Source organism: Protopterus annectens, chromosome 1.part0 (assembly GCF_019279795.1).
Source record: "Protopterus annectens isolate FY-2018-M chromosome 1.part0, PAN1.0, whole genome shotgun sequence".
Taxonomy (NCBI): Eukaryota; Metazoa; Chordata; order Ceratodontiformes; family Protopteridae; genus Protopterus; species Protopterus annectens.
The window spans coordinates 862,241,381-862,262,788 of NC_056725.1; the positions used below are offsets into that span (position 1 = coordinate 862,241,381).

Consider the following 21,408-nt stretch of genomic DNA (forward strand, 5'->3'; position numbering starts at 1 on the left):
TGCCTGCAAAATGCAATTACTGGAGCCAGGCACTTTGTGAAGACCCTGGGCACAGTAGATAAACCAAAGGGCAATGCAGAGAAGTGGTAATGCATGTAGCCTGCTTTGAAGGGGAGGTATCTTCTGCAAGATTCCCTGATTGGGATATGCAGGTAAGCCTCTTTTCAGTCTAGAGTTACCAACCAGGCATCTTTGCCTAGCATAGGCAGTAACTGTTGAAGAGTCAGCATCTTAAATTTTGGAATGTCCAGAAATGTGTTTAGAGTGGATAAGTCCAGAATTGGACGCCATGATTTGTCTTTTCTGGGTACCAGGAAAAGTCATGAATAGAAACATTGTCCCCTTTCCTCTTCTGGTACTAGTTGAAAAGCCCCTATGTTCATGAGGGACAGAACTTGTTTCTGGGCCTCTGGCCACTGATTTGGAGGCAGATCTGGCCATCCATTTGGGATTGGCAACATGTGGAAATGAAATCTGTATCCCTGGGATACTATATTTAAAACCCATTTGTCCTGGGTAATAAGTTGATGCCCTAAGCCAGGAAACACACCATAAGCTCCAGACAGCAGGAAAATGCACTTGTAGGATTTTGTAAAATAATTTATTCATAGAACACCATCATATAAAATCAAATGAACCAGGTTAAGTGCTTTCTTCCCCTGTACAACACTTAGGGGACATCCTCAGAACCAAATACACATTTCCATAGAATCAACCTATTTAAACCAAGACATTCAATCAATCAATTAATCAATTAGATGTTTAAATACATTAAGTTGAAGTATATATTTTTTACAAAATGTCCACAACTGAATAAAAATAAATATAAATGAGTGAATTAAGGAATTAATAAGTAAAGAATTTATAAAATTCATAAAATTAATGCCCTTTTCCTTAAAATAGGCACCAGGGATAAATAATCATTTAAACCTGGTGCTTCTAAGGCATTTAATTTAATTATCCAATAAAATTCTCTCAAATCTACTAGAAGTTCCTACCAACCCCCTCTTGGGTTGTGTGGTACAACTTCTAATATGCCAAATTTAAACATCGTGTCACCCTGGCAAACTAGGGTGTGTCTGTAAAGTGCATTTTTCATGTTGTTCTTACTAACAGCATATAAATGCATGTCCTAAAATTCCTAGTGGTTTTACCCACATAGTAATTATCACATTTCTGACACACTGTAATATATATTACCCCTTTGGTGATACAATTGCCTTTTTGTAAAAAAAATGCCTCTATGATGCCCTTTAATATGTACTATATCCTTGTTTAAAATAAAGGTGCGTTGGTTACAATTTCCACATCTAGTTGTTCCTTTTGTATCCAATGGTCTTTGTATAACCACCTGCTCCATTAGCTTTTTAAAATTTTTCCCAGCTTTATAAATAAAGTTTGGTGATTGACCCCAAAAGTCTGAAAATATCAACATAACCCTTAAAAATGTTCCAATTCCTTTGTATAATACCCCTGAGTGTTTTTCCCCAACCCCAAAGGTTATGACCATACTTGTGTTGTAAACACCATTCCTTGTAACACTGTTTACAGTTTTTTCTATTGTTTCACCACTACCTAACAAGGGTTTGTATTTAATTCCCCAGCCATCCTTTACTTCTTCTACTATGTTATCTAGATGTTTATGGGGGTATCCCCTCATTTCAAACATTTTCCTGATGTTAACTAGTTCTTCCATAAATGTCTCTCTAGTGGAACACATCCTACCTGCCCTAAACAACTGACCCTTAAATATGTTCCTTTTAATATGCATTGGGTGGGTACTCTGAAAATCCAAATAACTATTGGAAAATGTTTCCTTCCTATGGATTTTTGAAACAAACGTTTGACTTATAACATCCTTAAATAATGTAACATCCAAATAATCAATACTTTTCTTAGAATGCCTAGCTGTAAATTTGAAGTAAGGACAGATCATGTTCATATAATTCATAAATTCTTTTAAGTCAACAGAATAATTCTTCCATAAAATAAATATGTCATCCAAAAATCAATTATAAGTATACCAATAGGATTTATATATACTAGTAAAAATATATTTCTTTTTCCATGCATAGAGTACCATATTAGCATATATAGGGGCGCACGTAGCACCCATTGCTACCACCTGTACTTGTCTATAGAACTCACCTTCAAAGGTGAAAAAATTATTGGTTAGGACATATTCCATAACGGCCAAAAGGAAATTGACCAAAGAATCTGAAAAAGGGGTAAGCTCCCTGACAGCCTCATAAAACAGTTCCAACCCTTCATTATGAGGGATGGAAGTAAATAAGTCGACAATGTCAATGGTAGAAAAAATAACATTGTTGTCATACCATTCACCTTTGAATTTGACCAAAAAATCCCACGAATTCTTGAGTAAATAATCAATGGGCTCAACAAAACTCTTCAATATTCTGTCCACAAATATACTTAAAGTATGGGTAGAACTATTCTTAGCTGAAATGCTCACCCTGGATGGGGGTTGGTCAATATGTACTTTGGGGATACCGAAGGCCTTGGGCACAAGTGGGTGGTCAGTGGTCAAAAAGTTAAACAAATCTTTCGATATGACCTTCTGTAATAAAGAATCTTCCAAAAGTAACTGTATTTTTCTGTGTGCTATGTTAACCTCATTTCTGGATATCGTTTCACATTTGTCTGTGTCTGAAAACATAAGGGTAAGTTGGTCTATATAGTCAATGGTATTAAACAATACAACCCCTCCCACCTTATCAGGCTTCATTATTCTAAGCATGGTGTTAGTTCTAACTTCATTAAAAAGAATGAATTCATCCTTGGTTAAATTAAAATGCTTCACGTTACTTAACTGTCTAAATTCTTTCTGAATTTCATTTTCACATGCTTTCTCAAACGCCGAAATTAGGGGGTGCAGGGATGGGTTATAACAACTTATCTTCTTTAATTTTATGTTACCATTATTAAGTTGCTTATCTTGGTCTCTAAAAAGCACCTTAAAATTTAATTTTTTAGTGTAGGGTCTTAATTCAGTAATAGCATCCACTATCTACCTTAAAAGTAGGTATAAACTTAAAACCTTTTCTAAAAAGAGAAAAGAAAACTTTGTTCAAATTCATTTCCGTACAGTTATAAATCTTAAATCCATCTAGGGTGGCATATTTGCCTTCATATTTAATAACATTCAAGTCAATTCCCTCAGGATTTTCTATCTGTAGCTGGTGTTGTTCCTGTATCCCCCCCCCGTAATTTCCTCTGATGTTGTTTCTTTGCATATGGCCACCCTCTAAAAAAGGTTTTTGTCTAGTTTTATTTTCTAACCGTTCAGACCTTCTAAGAGGGGGAAAGTTTGTCTCATAATGTTCAGATGTGCTTTCATAGGTCTCATGTTCTAAACCAGTTGGTACATCGTTGGGTGTGAAATTATGTGGGTTATCACCATTTTCCAAGCTGCTGGTACCCCTCCCACCTTCGGTCCTAGGGTGTAAAAACCAAATGGGTAGGAGGTATACTTGTTTTTTAGAATAATCATTTTGGTCCCCAAGTAATTTTTTGTTTTTACGTTCCAAATTTACTTTAACATTTGCATCAACTCTATCAAAAATCCGTTCATACTGAACAGAGTTTAAATCAAATAATAAATCGTTAGTGAGCATAACATTCATCTTATCAAATTCTTCCAACATTATCTTGATCCTTCTATTGTTGGTTTTCATTACTAACTCCATAAGTTCAAATCCAAACCTATCAAATAATGTTAATATTTCTGTTACAGCACAATTATTAACGTCCATCCCATTAGGGAATTTGGATGGTCTTAGCCCTTTCGGCACCTGCCTCTTCTTGAGGCTTTCTTGCAAAAATAAATTGTCACATTGCAGTGCACGTACCTTAAATAAGGTATTCTTGAAATCCCTCATGGTAGTATTAAATGACTTAAAATTCTGTCCTGCTGCCTCGTTTAGGTCCAACAATGGAAAATGAAGGTCTCTCATAATCCTCTCTTTGAAATTTTTAATGTTTGTAACGGCATTGTTCCCGTTAACTGTTTTATTTAATGATCTTGGAATGCGCTCTTGTGGTGTTTTGGAAAAATCGCCTTGGTTTACCAGTCTAAGGGAACGGCCAGCTAAATCCTTCTTCCATAGGTCCTCCTGAGTTGAACGATTAGGAAAATAATTGGTGAAAAAGTCCATTCTTTTATTCAAATCAGCTACCTGTTGTAGTAAAGCCTCAATCACTGAGCCAAAATCATGGCTCCCCATAGACAGGTTTGCCTGTGAACCGTTGCCATTAGTAGCTGAAACAGATTTAGAACCGGCAATAATGGTCCCTATTTCTTCAATGGAACTGTCCATCATTGCCAAAAAAATGTAACAAACTCCAAAAGTAACAAAAATGCAAAACGACACCAGATCTCAAACGAGATCCCAAAAAAAATGATGAACCTCCTACAAACTGTGTTAGCTGTGTGTTGACTAGGCTGCCCAAATGGAAAAAATGTCAACCAATAATCCAAAAAGACTGTTGGTGAAGGACATCAAACAGGTACAGGTACCAAGAAAACGAAAAAACAGATGTCCTAAGCCAGGAAACACACCATAAGCTCCACACAGCAGGAAAACGCACTTGTAGGATTTTGTAAAATCATTTATTCATAGAACACCATCATATAAAATCAAACGAACCGGGTTAAGTGCTTTCTTACCTTGTAGAACACTTAGGAGACATCCTCAGAACCAAATACACATTTCCATAGAATCAGCCTATTTTAAGGAAAAGGGCATTCATTTTATGAATTTTATAAATTCTTTACTTATTAATTCCTTAATTCACTCATTTATATTTATTTTTATTCAGTTGTGGACATTTTGTACAAAAATATATACTTCAACTTAATGTATTTAAACATCTAATTGATTAATTGATTGATTGAGTGTCTTGGTTTAAATAGGTTGATTCTATAGAAATGTGTATTTGGTTCTGAGGATGTCCCATAAGTGTTGCACAGGGGAAGAAAGCGCTTAACCTAGTTTGTTTGATTTTATAGGTTCATAGGTAGGTACTAGGCTATTGGCCCTAGGGCCTATATAAGCCCAGCCAAAGGTACCCTGGCTTTCGCCACCCAAGAAAATTATTTTCCTGTGCCACTGTCGAGCAGAGCCACAGAAGTGATCCCCGGGGTGAATTTCCTATCTCCCATCCAATCATAAAGATTTTTCTTGAACAGTGCTAATGAGTAGCTTTATTTGATATAGATAGGTAGTTTGTTCCAGAGTATGGAAAGTCTCTGGGACAGGAATCTATCCCTCCAGCATGTTCTGTTTATTGTGGTGACGACGTTTAGGTCCCTAGAGCGTGTAGCTTGTAGGGATTGAGATTTCTTTAAGTGGAGCATGTCTAAAAGCTCTGGGTTTGACATAGCTTTGTGTGTTAGGCAGAGATCGCCTCTGAGTAGGCGATATGCAACGGAGTAAAGGTGCAGTTTTTTAGACGGTCTGCATAGGGCATCTCTTTGAGGCCGGTAATCCTCTTTGTGAGGTATTTCTGTGGCCTTTCCAGTTGTTGTAGATGTCTTGTGAGGTACATACCAAAAGGGGCATTGTACTCTATAATGGGTCTAATGAGTGACGAGTAGAGGGGAACAATGACCTCTTTTTTTTCCTGGATGAGAAACCTTTTGTGATAAGTTGTGCCACATAGAAGGATTTCCTGACTACTGTGGCGATGTGATTATCAAAGGAGAGACTACTGTCCACCTGTGTCCCAAGGTCTCTTATCACACTTTCGGTGTTAAGTAGGCTACCACTTATGTGGTAGTTCATGGGTACTGAGTTTTTACCAAAAGGAATGACAATGCACTTTTTGGCACTGAGCTTGAGGCCATGGCTTTGACATCAGGCATCTGTCTCAGCAAGGCCCTTTTGTAGGATGTCCACATCTTTTGGAGTTTTGATTATGGCTCCTAGTTTGCAGTCATCTGCGAACTTCGTTAGCCAAAGACCTTCTTTGTTGGCCTGTACTTCAGAGAAGTAGATACCAAACAGGAGAGGACCCAGGACTGAACCCTGTCACTGGTCTGAAGCTGGATTTGGAGTCTGCTACTTTCACAGTGTGGGTTCTGTCAGTGAGCCAGTTGGCAACCCATCTTGTGACATAGGGATTTATACCTAGTTTAGTGAGTTTATCTATAATTCCAGAGTGGGGGATGGTGTCAAAAGCCTTGCCGAGATCTAGATAGGCTGTGTGAACCACCTCACCCTCATCTACGGCTTTGGTGACTGCTTCAAAGAAGTCTATCAGGTTTAGGAGACATGATCTGCCTTTTACAAACCCGAACTGGGTGGGGTTCTGAGTTTGGAGATTACCAGTGTCATTGTTTATAAGTTCCATGATGATACGCTCCATAGCCTTGCAAACCAGGCTCGTTAGGCTAATGGGGCGGTAGTTTCCGGGGTCTGTGGTGGCTCCCCCTTTGTGGAGTGGGATAACTGTCGCTGTGTGCCATTCAGTGGGCACATAGCCTGAGGTGAGGCTATGATTGAACATGGTACTTAGGTGGGGTGCCAGTTCGTTCTGTAGTTCATGTAGAACACAGCCTGGGATGTCATCAGGTCCCATGGATGCTGTGTTCTTGGCTTTGGATAGTGTGTTTTTTACCTGTGCAGCCATGATTACAGGAACTTTGCATTCTTCTGGTATAGAGATGGGCCCTTTAGGGATGACAGAGGGGTAAAGTTAGCACTGAACCTATCTGCCAGGATGTTGGCAATATCAGTTGGTTCTGTATATTTAGTGCCATTGTGCTGTAACTCAGAGCAGATCTGAGTGTTGCCATTGAGATTCTTGACATAGCTATAGAATGCTTTGTGGTTGTATTTAGAGTCAGTGGCGATTTTGTTTTCATAACTAGCTTTGGAGGATTTTATGATTTTATATGACGGTGTTCTATGAATAAATGGTTTTATAAAATCCTACAAGTGCATTTTCCTGCTGTGTGGAGCTTATGGTGTGTTTCCTGGCTTAGGACATCTGTTTTTTCATTTTCTTGGTACCTGTTTGATGTCCTTCACCAACGGTCTTTTTGGATTACTGGGTAATAAGTTGCCAGTTTCGTGCATGAAGTGCCAGTTTTCCCCCCAAAGGGACGGCTAAAAGGTAAGTGCTTGGAGATTGTAGAGGGAAGTCATAGAGACTGTTTACCATAGGGAGGTGCCTTGTTGTTTCCAGATTTGGAGGCGGAGGCACCCCATTGTTTTGTTCTAAAAGTTCCTTGTGACTGAAACCTGGAGCCTTTGGAATGTCTGGATTTGACTTGAGTGGCTCTCGACGGGACTGGAAAGGACCAGTTCTTAGTAGGCCAGTGCCTACTAAATCTTGGAGGTTGCACTTGTAAGAAATCTTCCACAGTTTGCATAGATTTAGCTTTATCTTCCATATTTTTTAACACTTCTTCAGCCTTATTACCAAAGAGAGAGTACTGTTGTAAAGGAGCATCCAACAATTTTGCTTTAACATGGTCAGGCAGAGTTTGCTCTTTGAGCCAAGCATGCCTTCTTAGCACAGATCCAGCTACAGCAGCCCTGCAAGAGGCCTCCAAGGAATCAAAACCACATTGCAAAGTATGTTTTCCAACTTGTTCAGCTGAATGTAATAAATCCTGCAAATCTTTATTTTCCACACAGTCAGAGATTAACATAATTTTCTGCTTAAGTAGTCCCATGATATGCTGTTGATATTTAAGCATATGAAATTGACAGTTTAAAGCCCTGAATGCCAAGGTTGCAGATGTGTAAACCTTCTTACCCCATCTATCCAGCGCCCTGGAATCTCTATCAGAAGGGGTAGGATTTTTAGCAGTAGAGGACTTAATGCCCTTGGGACCCTGAGAAATGGTTTCAGGATCAGCAGTAGGATTTTTGAAAGGTAATTTGTGGGAGTCAGGAACCCTGTAGTATCTCTGTCTGGCTTACTAGGAGCCGGAAGCAGAGAATCAGGAGCCATACGAGATTCTGAAAAAACATCATCAACAATGTCTAGAACAGGAGGTATAGCCAAAGGCCTATGCTGAGGAAGAAGAAGAAAATCCCTAAGTCTCTTTTTAGATTCAAAGAAATCCTGACTTTCCCAGTGGAAATGTTCCCTTAAGGTATGTAAAGTTTCTCCAAAAGAGAAATCCTCAGGGGAAGAAGCAGAAGGAATGGAATCTTCTGCATCAGTGTCCTCATAAGTAGGTACAGATAAATCCTGTTCAGTAGAAGAATCAGAAGAAATAGAATCCTGATCAGAAGATTCATAATCAATGTCTTGCCAAGGCCTCTTAGCAGGAGGGGGTTGGCTACCCCTGATCAAGGTAATTAAATCTGCAGCCATTTTGATCATTTGCTTTTTAGGCATAGGGGCCTGCACACGAGGCCCAAGTGCGGTCTTTTAGACATAGAAGTAGATTTTGGCCTTAGTTTTGAAGATGGTGTCGGTTTAATATACAAATCTTTAGGCCTGAAAACACCCTCAGAAGCCGGTGCCTGCACAGCGGCTCCGGACCCATCTAAGGCAGAGACATCCGTGGATTCAATACTTAAGCATCTCGTGGCATACTGGACTCCGAATGGGTCTCAGTAGAGGCCTGTGAATCAAATGTAGCGGGCATCAGGGGCTGCAAAAGCACCTCACTGAGTACCGGTGAACTAGCGACTGGCTTAGGAGAAGAGTCGCCATCAGTTTTGGACCTTGACAGCCTGTCTCTTTTTCTTTGTGTTTTTTAGGTATTCCGGTAGTTGGATTGCTAACCAACGTCATTTCTGGATAGTTAAATCGTGAGCCAAAATATTTAGAGGCAAAAATATACCGATGTTTAATAGTGCGTTGATTAAATCTAGCACAAAACCGACAACAAGGTACGTTATGATCAGGGCCTAGGCAAGGAATACAGTACAAATGAAAATCCTTATGAGGTATTTGCTTCCCACAAGTAATGCAATTATTAACTTTTTCTGACATCGGTAAGGAGCAAGAAAAAGTTTCCCCAATGGGGTACTTAGCTTTTAGTTGAAGTCTTCGGTTCTGAAACTCAAAAACGAAAATTTCAGGAGTCGGCCGACCGGCACTTGTGAACTGCTTCTGCTTTGGGCACCGCATGGCAAGAAAGACTGATGTAATGGTGTCGGCTGCATGTTTTATACCCCTGACAACCGATGCAGGACCCAAGACTTTGTTAATCAGGCCGACTGAGGGCAACCTGCCAGCAGATTACCCAAATGTAATGACTGCAACACTGAAACACGAAGAACATCTTAAAGCAAATTCTAGCAAGGGTAGACTTTCCACTGTGTGATTCCTTAAACCTCTTGCATTACAGGCAACATGAGATATATGCAAATGACCCTTTGAGGACATCAGGTGAATCACACAGTGGTCCACATGGAGAGATGAAAAGTCAGCAAGCAAAGGAGAGAAATAGTGTTGAAATTAAATTCATCCTCAAGTCTTGGCGAGTACCTTCACGAGGTGGACCCTGTTTTCTATAAAATCTCACCAAGGCGACACTGATATATAGACTGTATTTACATAGCATATATCATGGACAGAAGGAGGTCAAAAATTAAAAAAGACAGCCAGGTGCACAAGACCCAGGATAAAAAAGTGCCCAATCCTGGTAGGCGCACTGGTGCCGGGACTGAAAAAAATGACAGTGTAGAATCAAAATACAGAAACATCCCTACAATGGGGCCAGGCCAGTCCAGGTCCACAAAAATCACAAAAACTGATAGACCAAAGAAGAGCCATAAAGACAACAGAGTGGACTATTGAGGATAAGAAAGAAATTATTACTATTATGCAAAAAGCCCTTGAATTTCCAGACACAAGATATACGAAAAGATTAAGAGAGAAATTAGAGAAAAGAAAAATACTTCCGCAAAAAAAACTGTCAGAAGCTTCAAATAAAAGTTTCTGGTCATTAATACAACTGATTCTTGAAAAACAGTATACAGACCAAGAAACTTTGATCTGTTTGGAAAAAGAAGCATCTGAGTAAGTGCGAAAATATAAACAACAAAACCTAGAAATTTTAGAAAACTATAAAAAAGAAATATGGACATGGGAAAGAAAGAGATTTGATATGGTGCAATATCTACGCAAAGGCAAAAGCCAAATTAATCAACATAAAGAAGGCAGCCCCAAAGATATTTTAAGAGAAATACAGGCAAAGGCATCCATACATGGGAAATTTCACAATAAAAAAAAATATCACAAAGAGGGAATGTAGAAAAGCAGATCAGTAAAGCAGAAGTTAAAAAATAGAAGTTGAGGTTATGGAGTGCCTGCAAAGTGAAGGATTTGATGTAGAAGGTCCAACACAGGTTACATCACAGCATGATGGAACGAGTCCCCAAAGTAAGGAGAAACAGGAAGATCAGGAGACGTCTGAAGAAGAAATATGGACATGGGAAAGAAAGAGAGAGTTAATATGGTGTAATATTTATGCAAAGGAGAAAGCAAAATTAATCAATACAAAAACAGCAGCACCAAAGATATTTGAAGAGAAATACAGGCAAAGGAATCCAGACATGGAAAACTTTACAATACATAAAATAAGAAGACAAAGAGGAAAAGTAGAAAAGGAGATCAGTAATGCAGGAGTTAAAAAAATAGAAAAAAGAAGTTAAGCATTTACCATAACGTTCCATGTGAGTTGTTTATCTTGCCTTTATTCTCACTGATGGGTTCGGAGCCAATCCTCGGCTCTGACACGGCCGATAGCAAAGCTCAAGGTTTAGCAACAGCTCGAGACCAAGCCCCTTATCCCATGATGCACTGCTGGAATTACCTCAGATCTTGTTTGCTGCGTGTACTATATCCCTGGAAGATGTCCACTCTCCCAAAAAGGAAAAAGAATAAGAAGAATTGAACAACCAGGATGATACCAGCCTCTGAGTCAAATGTCAGCCAGGTGGGGGATGGAGGGAGGGACGTGAGAATAAAGGCGAGATAAACAACTCACAAGGAATGTTATGGTAAGTATATAACTTCTTTATGTGAAGCTGTTAAATCTCGCCGTTTATTCTCACTGATGGGTAGCGTCCCTAGCACCTGCAATCCTGGGTGGCTCACGGGAGTACATTTTTCAGGACCGTAGAACCAAAATAAGCCCTGTCCCTGGAGGCCTTATCCACTTTGCAATAAGTGATAAAAGTATGAGGCTTAGACCAAGTGGCTGCAGCACAAATGTTATCAAGGGGCAATTTAGCTAGAAAAGCAGAAGACATAGAAATGGCTCTGGTTGAATGAGCCTTTACCTTGTGTGGCAAGGGTATGTTAGCAGTTGCTTGAACAAATGAGATACAATCCGATAACCACTTTGAAAGGGTTGTTTTAGCACTGGTCTACCTTTTCTGGTCTCCGAAAAGGATGCAAAAAGTTGATCTGATTTCCTAATATCCTTAGTTCTATCAAGATAAAATCTGCGCTGTCTGTGCACGTCAAGTTTGTGCAGCATGTTATTCTATTTTGTTGGAATGGTTGGGAAAGAAGACTGGCAACTCAATGACCTGATTGATATTAGACTCAGAAAAGACTTTAGGCAAAAAGGAGGGGTTTGTTCTGAGAGATACTCTATCAGCATGGAAAATCATATAAGGAGGTTTGATAGATAATGCTTGAAGTTCTGACACTCTGCGGGTAGAAGTAATGGCCACTAGAAAAATTGTTTTCCAGGACAGAAATTTGAGATCACAAGATGATGCTGGCTCAAAGGGGGAAAGAATTATTTGAGACAGCATAAAATTCAAACTCCAAGGAGAATAAGGAGACTTCAGTGCGGGCCTCATGTGAACAGTACCTTTGAGAAAAGCCTTAGATAACTTATGGGCCATAATATTTAAACCATCAATTCCAGCTAACTGAACCTGAACTGTAGCAGCTGCTGCTCCCTCGTTAAAAATCACAGTTAAAAAATCTAGAATGGATGACAATGGAGCTTGAAACGGATCAATTTTTTGTTTGCCGGCCCAAATGGAGAACCTGTTACACTTACTGCGATATAATTTTCTGGTGGAAGGCTTATGGGAAGATAATAGAATTAGTCTTGTGTCATACGACAGGGAATGAAGGCTGGCTATGTGGGGAACTGGATCAGCCACGAAGTTAGTTTCAGTGACTTCAATGAAGGACGAAGGTCCCCTGACAGGTGTGTCAGCAGACCTGTAACTGGGTCCAGGATCCATGGATCCTACAGCAGGTGATGGTGAAGAAAGGGAAACCAAATCTGTCAAGGCCAATGGGGGGCTATAAGAATGACAGTCCTTCCCAGCGACTTCGCTTTCTGTAAAAATCTGGGTATCAATGGGATTGGAGGAAATGCATATAGAAGACCCGGAGGACAATCATGTACAAGTGCGTCTCTCGGGGGATGTCCCGGAGGTAGTATCAGGGCAAAGTAGCTTCTGCATTTGGTATTGATATTACTGGCAAAAAGGTCGCAGCAAGGCTGGCCCCATTTGCAGAAAATCCTGTCCACAATGTCTTGGTTGAAAGACCACTCATGAGGCAACAAAACTGCCCTGCTCAGCTTGTCTGCTATCACGTTGGATTTCCCCATGATGTGCATTGGGATGACACAGCCCATTGCCATACTCTGAGGGCTTCTCGACAAAGGGGGTAAGATTTGGTTCCGCCCTGTTTATTCAAGTACCAGACCACTGACATGTTGTCTGTCTGAACTGCAATCGTCCCTAGAGGAAGAGTCCTGAAAATACTGCAACTCCAGAAGTACTGCTCTCATCTCTAGAACACTGATATGCAGATGTGATTCACGTACCGTCCATGTGCCTTGGGCAGTCTTTCCCTGAAAAATATGTATATAAACTGACAAAACTATCTAATAGACTCTGTCACAACTATCCACTAAAGGCCAAGGCCAAAAACTGCCAGAACAACTATTAATAAGGAAGGGACTAACAGCCTAAATCACACTAAAGTAGCACCGAACTAACACTAAGAAAATAGAAAAACGTTTGTAAAACTTGCTAATAGATGAAAACAGTCTCGAGCAATGCTGAAACCAAGAGATCTGTGCTGTGGCAAACTAGATCTGAGGTAATTCCAGCAGTGCATCATGGGATAAGGGGCTTGGTCTCGAGCTATTGCTAAACCTGGAGCTTTGCTATCGGCCGTGTCGGAGCCGAGGATCGGCTCTGAACCCATCAGTGAGTATAAACGGCGAGATTTAACAACTTCACATCTGAGGTTATGGAGTACCTCCAAAGTGAACGATTCAGTGTAGAAAATCTAATTCGGAAAGCACCAAAAAAGGATAGAGCAATGGAACTCCAAATTAAGGGGAAACCAATGGAATGGGAAGCAATTGGTCAGGTGCCATATGAAGATATTATAAAGCCTTCTACAGAAATGAGTATGAACATCCACTTGAAGCTAGATGGCAAGGGAAGGAACAGGAAATTGTGGAAACTCTGACACAGTTAATGTTGAGGAGTGATAGGCCAGTGAGTTCTCATATGACAGAGCAACAGATGGCACAGGATGAAAATGAAGAGAATATGCCACAGGAAATGGCAAACAAAAAATGTGCCCTCAGTTTAGAAGAAAACGAGCTAAGAGAAAGGATGCTTGATTTAATAAACATATTAAGACCAATGAAAGAAGTAAACTGCAGAAGGTCTTTATGAGGTATTTGCTTTCCACAAGTAATGCAATTATTTACTTTTACTGACATCGGTTTAGAGCAAGAAAAAGTTTCCCCAAAGGGGTACTTAGCTTTTAGTTGAAGACTTCAGTTCTGAAACTCGAAAACGAAAATTTCAGGAGTCGGCCGACTGGCACTTGTTAACTGCTTCTGCTTCGGGTACTGCCCGGCAAGAAAGACTGATATAATGGTGTCGGCTGCATGTTTTGTACCCCTGACAACCTGACGTCATGGAAGAAGGGACAGCAACCGACGCAGGACCCAAGACTTTGTTAATCAGGCCGACTGAGGGCTACTGCAAGCAGATAACCCCAAATGTGATGACTGCAACAGTGAAACACGAAGAACATCTATAAAGCAGTTAAGATAAGAAGTGTCACTGTTAGAAGACTATAGAAGAGGAAACAGATCAACAAAACTAAGAAAGATAGATGTGATAAAAGCATTACGCAGTATAAGAACAGACCAGGATCTATCATGCACTATCGCAAATAAACTAAAAATTTCAGCACATGCAGAAAGACTTAGAAGATATGAAGATAAATATAAAGGAAAAGTACAAAATAAGCAATTTATTGATGACCCAAAAAGATTTTACAGAGAACTGGGGAAACAAGGTAAAAGGACTGAAAGACCGCCAAAAAAAGAAGAAATAGATACATTTTGAAGAACTATCTATGAAGATCCTGTGGGGTATACATTTAAAAATTTTGAGGGAAGGATCAGCAACCACGGGTTGTTGAATTACAATTGGCTGACTCGTGTTGCCGATCCTTCCATTGTGCGAGTCCCAGTTCAGTGAATGCATAGTGCATTCGCACAGATGAGGTCGGTCTTGTAACTAGAGATTGCAGTACAGTGGGGATCCAGAATTTTACTCTTTGTGAGTGAGATCTTAGAGGTGGAATATATAATATGCAGGGGGGTGGAGGGCAGAGGGGCTTGCCCCCCTGCAATATCATCACGTGACGTCTGGTGCTGTATAGGACTGGATTGTACAGATGTCGAAAAAGGTCAAATTCGCATCAGGATGTGTGTTTGCGACATTCTGACCTTCTCTACATTTGTGTTCAATGTTTCAGTAGACATTTCAGGTAAGATGGTCTTTTGTGTATTTGTGTATCAGCTATATAATAGTAAACCATCCTGTGGAACATAACAAAGATGCTAAATGGATAGAAGAAGTTAAAGAAAGAATAAGAAGTTTAAAGGTACAGGATATGAAATGGGATGAAGTAACTGTGACGCCCGTGCACTGGCCCAGCAATCAAGGAGCCTCAATCCTCACCACCAACACCAGTGAGGGGCCTCCATATAGGGAAAGAACAATAAATACACACACAGTAAAGTACAATTTCCCTTAGGAGTACACAGAGATCACAGTCAGTCTGGGGCTGGTTTCTCCCTTTCTCTCCAGGCCCCAAAAAGACTCCCCACTGGCACAGCTATAGGGTCCAGATCATCCTAGTGGGCAAGCTAAAACCTCCAGCACCATCTCTGTCCAACCAGTGCTTCATGTCCCTGGCCATATAGCACACACACACACACACACACACACACACACACACACACACACACACACACACACACACACTTTGAGATAAGAGTTATATACAACCACACAGACACTCCTGGGGAAGGCTGGCACAGGTCCTCCAGCTGTGCCCCTTTTACCCAGACTATACGGTAGTACCACTTGCCACCACCCACTAATATTTATCAGCTAGTAAAAAGGCCCTTATAAAAGGGTGTCCAATTATACTGTGCAATATTATTATCCAAATGGTAAGTGCAACTGAACAGTCAAGTCTTATTTGGAGTGGCTTTGTACACTATCACTAAATACATGCAATGTAGTTTTAAAGCTTAAATTATCTCTACACAAAACAGCCACAGTTGAAAGGTTTAAAATATTTAATAATAATTAATAAAAACACAAGACAATACTTCTTACTAGACAGTGCTAGTCAAGAGTTCAGAAATCACAGGAAATTCTTAAAGTAATACAGTAGAATAGTTCTGACATCTAATACAGAAAAAAAACTAATCTAATCTTCCTAGTTCCTAGTTATATCTAAGAGAAAACACAGTTCTAAAATAAACTCACATAGAGAACACAGGCAGGGTGCTGGTGAGTTGGATGTTCTCAAGACAAATCGTCTATTGGCCTCATTCTTTCTGTTCTGAAATTGATAACACAGTACCACAGATTCATTTCAGATTATATCATTTCTTTCTGCATCCCAGGCTAACAGAACTCAGATGTTAATAGCTCTTTTGATCCTGCAGCTGGTCAGGAAGCCAGAGCAATAAAAGAAACTATACATGCAAATTCTAGCAATTAACTCTGGTCTCAAAACAATAGCCAGAATTCCTTCATCCAGACATCTCAGCTCTGAGAGCAAAGACAGTCATGACATGCTTGACTTATCAGCTTTCATACAGCAGAGTGCACTGTTGTCACATTTGCTTCAATTCAACATCCAACACAGTATTTTAACATTTAAGAGAACAAGCCAGTGGCTTGCATTAATATTTGCAAATGACATAATTATCTACAAAACTCTATCTAGCTAGGCTGGCTGCCTTCATCTATCTTCACAGTAACAGCCATTGAGATGAAATAAAGCTAAGAAAAGTCACTAATTGGAAAACCCCAGGTCCAGATGCAAACTTTTGGCCAAAAGTATTAACATCTTTGCATGAAGATTTAGCCATGAGTAAGAACTATTTATATGTGGACCCTGAACAGACATCAACCTGGCTAACAACAGGAAAAACAATGCTCCTACTTAAGAGTGAACCTGCAAGCTACCCTAAGAATTATAGACCAATAACTTGCCTTCCGACGATGTATAAAACTATACATTGGAATTAATGCCAACAGAGTTTATAGTCATTTATAAGAAAACTCAATTATGGCAACAGAACAAAAAAGGGTAATAAAAGAAAGTCATATGGAACAAAGGCTCATTTGTTGTTAAATAAAGTCATAGCGTAGAACTGAAAAAAGAGGAAGAATCTAAGTATGGCATCGACTGACTACAAAAAAGCATATGATAATATTCCACATTCATGGATAAAAGAGTGCTTAAAAATGAATAAGATACATCCTACACTGATTGACTACATTACAGTGACCATGAAATAGTGACAGACCACTCTGCAATTAAGCCATGATAAAGGACAAATTATTGTCCCAGGGATAAGAATTCAAAGGGGGATATTCCAAGCTGACTCTGTCACCGCTACTATTCTGCCTTGCCCTTAACCCATTATGCTGTCTACTTAGCAGCTTAGGCCATGGCTATAATTTGGCTCCTAGAAACAACCATGTATAAAGACCTCTCATCTTCTCTTTGTTGATGATTTAAAACTGTACAGCTTATCAGATGAGGAACTGAAAGCACAAATGCAAGTTGTCGAAACTTTTTCAGAATGATATAAGAATGTCATTTGGTCTTGATAAATGTGCAAAAGCAACCTTTAAAGCAGGAAAACTGCAACACGAGAAAAACATCAGTTTGGCACTAAGAAAACAACAATGACATCGAGGAACAAAATCCAAGCTATAAACCAATTTGCTCTTCCTATCCTAACCCAAAACGTGTTGGATAGATTACATAGGAAAACAAGAAGGATGATTCATGCTCATCAAATGATTTTGAAGGAGGGATGGGCCTCCTTGAAACTGATTATATGTACAGATCTGCAATTGTGGGACTCCACACATATCTGCTGACCTCGCAAGACCCAAACGTAGTGACAGTTTTGAAACATGAGGAGAATAAATCTAAGATGACTTCTCTGCTTAATCTAGCAGAAGCATATCGGTGTCAAGCAGGAATGGAAATCAAACCAGAAGTAGATAAAAACCAGGCAACAAGTGAATGTGCTAAAAAACAAAAGAAAGAATATAAGGCGAAGGACCAGATGAGAAGGCAAGAAATGTGGAAAATGCATAAATACAGTTGCAAGTATAGAAAATTTCTGGAAGAATCTCATGTTGATCAGGAACGAATGCAGTAAATGTTGAGAGGCAAATTCAAACCAAGAAACGAAAGGTTAATATTGGCGGCACAAGATAATGGGCTACGTACACGTTGGTTTACAAAGTCCATTGAACATATGGGAGAAACAGACAAATGTAGGTTTTGGAAAACAGAATTGGAAACAGTTGCAAACCTTGTTGCCGGTTGCCAAAAAACAAAAGAAAGAATATAAGGTGAAGGACTGGATGAGAAGGGAAGAAATGTAGAAAATGCATAAATGTAGTTGCAAGTATAGAAAACTTCTAGAAGAACATCATGTTGATCAGGAACGAATGCAGGAAATGTTAAAGAGAGGCAAATTCAAACCAAGAAATGAAAGGTTGATATTGACGGAACAAGATAATGGGCTACATATACATTGGTTTACAAAGTCCATTGAACATGTGGGAGAAAAAGACAAATGTAGGTTTTGCAAAACAGAAATGGAAGCAGTTGCACACCTTGTTGCTGGTTGCAACATACTAGTGGTAGAAGGACTGTATACTGAAAGGCATAATAATGTGGCTAGACTGTTGCACTGGGGATTGTGCAAACATTATAGTATTGAAGTGGCTGAAAATCACTGGAAACATGAGCCACAAAGCATCATAGAAAATCATGAAGTCTACATCACATGGGATCATCCATTACCAACAGTTCAAAAGACAGATGCTAGAAAACCAGATGTAGTGGTCCAAGAAAAAAAGACAAAAATAGCATTGATCATTGAAATCGCCACACCCAGTGACTACAGTGTCTTGTGCACAGAAACATAAAGTCATAAAATATCAGGATTTGCAAGCAGAAATGAGAACAATGTGGAAAAAAGATACCCAGATAGTTCCAACAGTAGTAGCAGCAATGGGTCTTATAAAAGAGACTCTACAATCATATTTAGACATGCTACCAATACATGTAACTCTGTGCAAATTACAGGAGAAGTCATTACTGGGCACATGGCGGGTGCTGCGAAGGGCAGTTGTGGCTGACATCAAAGAGTGAAACAATACTAATTTCATGAACTTTAATTGTACTTTGACTTAGGAATGGGGTCCATTCCTGTTATGGTATTAGAAACCCAAAAGATTTGGAAAATTAAAAATGGAGAGTCTAGCCTTACTAGAGTATTCTTTTAGTTTTTACTGATCGGTTTTGTCTGTGTGACCTTTTTGCTCACTGTTTTAGTCTATTCAGAAAGGCAAGGAAAAGGGTGCAAAATGTCCATTACAAAATTGCAAAGGATGATGTTACCCAAGTATGATGATAAACTGCAGATAGAAAGGCACTCTAGTATCAGTTACAGCTTATAAAGCAGCCATCTGCCATGAAGAGCTGCCACTTGGTAATTGTATTATCTGTTCCCTTCTGTCTGAAATCTCCAATAAATGTTAATTACATGCAAATTCCAGACAATACACACTCAGCAGAAAAACAGAAGCAATTCAGTTTAAAAAAATCACAAAGTGAATCAATATATAACTAAAGCAAATGGATAAAACCAAAATGTAATGAGACACTTCCATTCCCCAAAAAGGGGGAAAGTCAACTGAAAGACCACAAACAGTACTGAGCTACATGTGCAAAATGAATCAGCTACAGGAAGTAATGTACTCAATAAGCACTAAGAATGAGAACTAAGAATATCATCAAAATGTGTCATGCATAAATACTTTCCATGACATTTTAGTTTGTTAATATGCTCTGGTTAGCAATGGGAATAAAGATCACATCAATTCAATTTATCGTCAATCACAATCACTCAAAACATTTAAATCAAGAAAATCAGCATTTCCTCTTAAAATGGATCTTCTTAGTAAATGATAATTCCTAAGTAAAAATGTAACATTGAACTTAAAAAAACATTTTATTCCCAACACTGCAACTAGTACTTACCTTAAGTAATCCTCTGTGAAAGAATGTTAACCCCTTATAAAGCATGGCAACTGGCTGTTTTTTATTTAATTCCAGTGACTGCTGGAAGTCATCATGAGCTGCTACATAATCCTGAAAAAAAGAAAACAAATGTCTATCAGAAACTGTGTGTTACACTGGAGCCTACCATGTCTAGATTCTAACACTGTATGCGCATCATACTGAACACTGCTGCGGTAGCCTTAGCATGGATTTTATCCTGCCAGGGCTATAAGAGCTGGCCAGCTTCCAAAGCTTCAGGGCAAGTTCCACACGCCCAAACATTCAGGCAGCTTGACCTGAAATGAATAAAAGACAACTCTGGGTGCCAAGCCCTTTAAAACGTTACTGCTGAAGACTATCTGAGGCTTTCAAGGACTGATGGTCAAGCTTGTGCTGTTCCTCTGCTGGGCAGGTAAGTTCCCCCAAATGTTCCACTTAATAATTTTGTGTTTTATACTTTCCGTTTCAGGAAAGTTATTTTAAAGCTAAGAGTCTGTGTTTTAATGGAGCACCATGAGACTGTACTGTACTTTTAAACAGAAGCACTCTTTTTCTTGTCAGTTTAAAGTAAATGAAAACATTTTTTCTGTGGAGAAATTGTGTTTACTTTACTTTGTGGGGTTGATATAGTGTGATGCTTTTTACTAAGTATGTTTGGGGAAAAAGTGACTTTTTATTTTTATCAGCATTTGCTGCTTGTTCTCCCTAGGAAACATGCAGCATTATCAACTGACCATAAAATAAACTGTTGGTCTCACAGTCGATCCTTCTTCCAGGCACAAAAAGGAAAAGTTAAGCAAACAGCCTTTGCCACCACTGCAGACAAGCAATTTGCCTCGGCCGAAGGTGGATGACTGCTGTGGCTATTTGTTGTACTTCAGACAGCTCACCATTTACCTCACATTCCTCTGGTGTAGCACCTACAGCAACTATGTATCGGGGGTTAGCCATGTCCTATGTGGATGTTGTGGTCCCCTCACTGGGTAAAGGAGAGCCACTACTGTTGGTCCCGGGAAGGGGACTGAGAAAATTACCGGTTTTGTCAGAATGTTGTACCCATCCCTAGGGAAGCTGCTGCAGCCACTAACAAAACGTCTGCCTCCATATTTCCTGTCAAAGTAATCAGAAAACAAGCACATATCTACTCCTCCTAAAACTTCCTTAGACAGGAGTAGTTCACTGGGTCTGGTTCAGGGTCTGATTCAGGCTACTGATCCTTCTTGTAAGGTAGTTTCTGATAAAAAGTATACTTCCTTTCCTGAAGATACTCAAGACTCAAGCTAGACAGGAGGATGAAGGGACAGATATGGGCTTTTTCCCTCAGATTTCTGATTTAGCCTAAGAGGAGAGATCAGTTTCTGATTCTCCTTGTGGGGGTTTCTCTTGCTCTCAGATGTTTTCTAGAATGAGACAATGTCTTCCCTCAGAAACTATTATGAGCTCCTAAAGAAGGAATTTCCAGAACCTGCACCGACAGGTCTCAACCTTTTAAGAGATAAATGTAGAATACAGACCCAACAAGGTGTGACAAATGGGCAAAATGTAAAAGACCCTATTTAAACACTGTGTAAAAATAAACCATTTCTACTGTGTCCTGCTGAAGTGGTCTTTCAAACAAAATCAGAAAGTTGAAGTATACATCAACAAAGAATTAACACAGTACACATGTAAAAGTATTTTACAGAAAACACAGTGTGTAACTGAAATAAATAAATTTAATGTATAACCGGGAAAAACTACCATAACTAAATATGCAATAAATGACAAATCATCCACTTAAAA

General features: G+C 39.5%; 1 protein-coding gene across 1 annotated transcript in view; it reads right to left on the minus strand.

Annotated features, from left to right (window-relative positions):
* Positions 1-21,408, minus strand: part of TTC13 (tetratricopeptide repeat domain 13) — a gene marked incomplete in the record, with an annotated part of 1,979,199 nt that overhangs the window by 1,382,413 nt on the left and 575,378 nt on the right. The window contains 1 exon segment of the mRNA XM_044063689.1: positions 19,606-19,716. Within this exon segment, the coding sequence (XP_043919624.1) occupies positions 19,606-19,716 (111 nt within the window).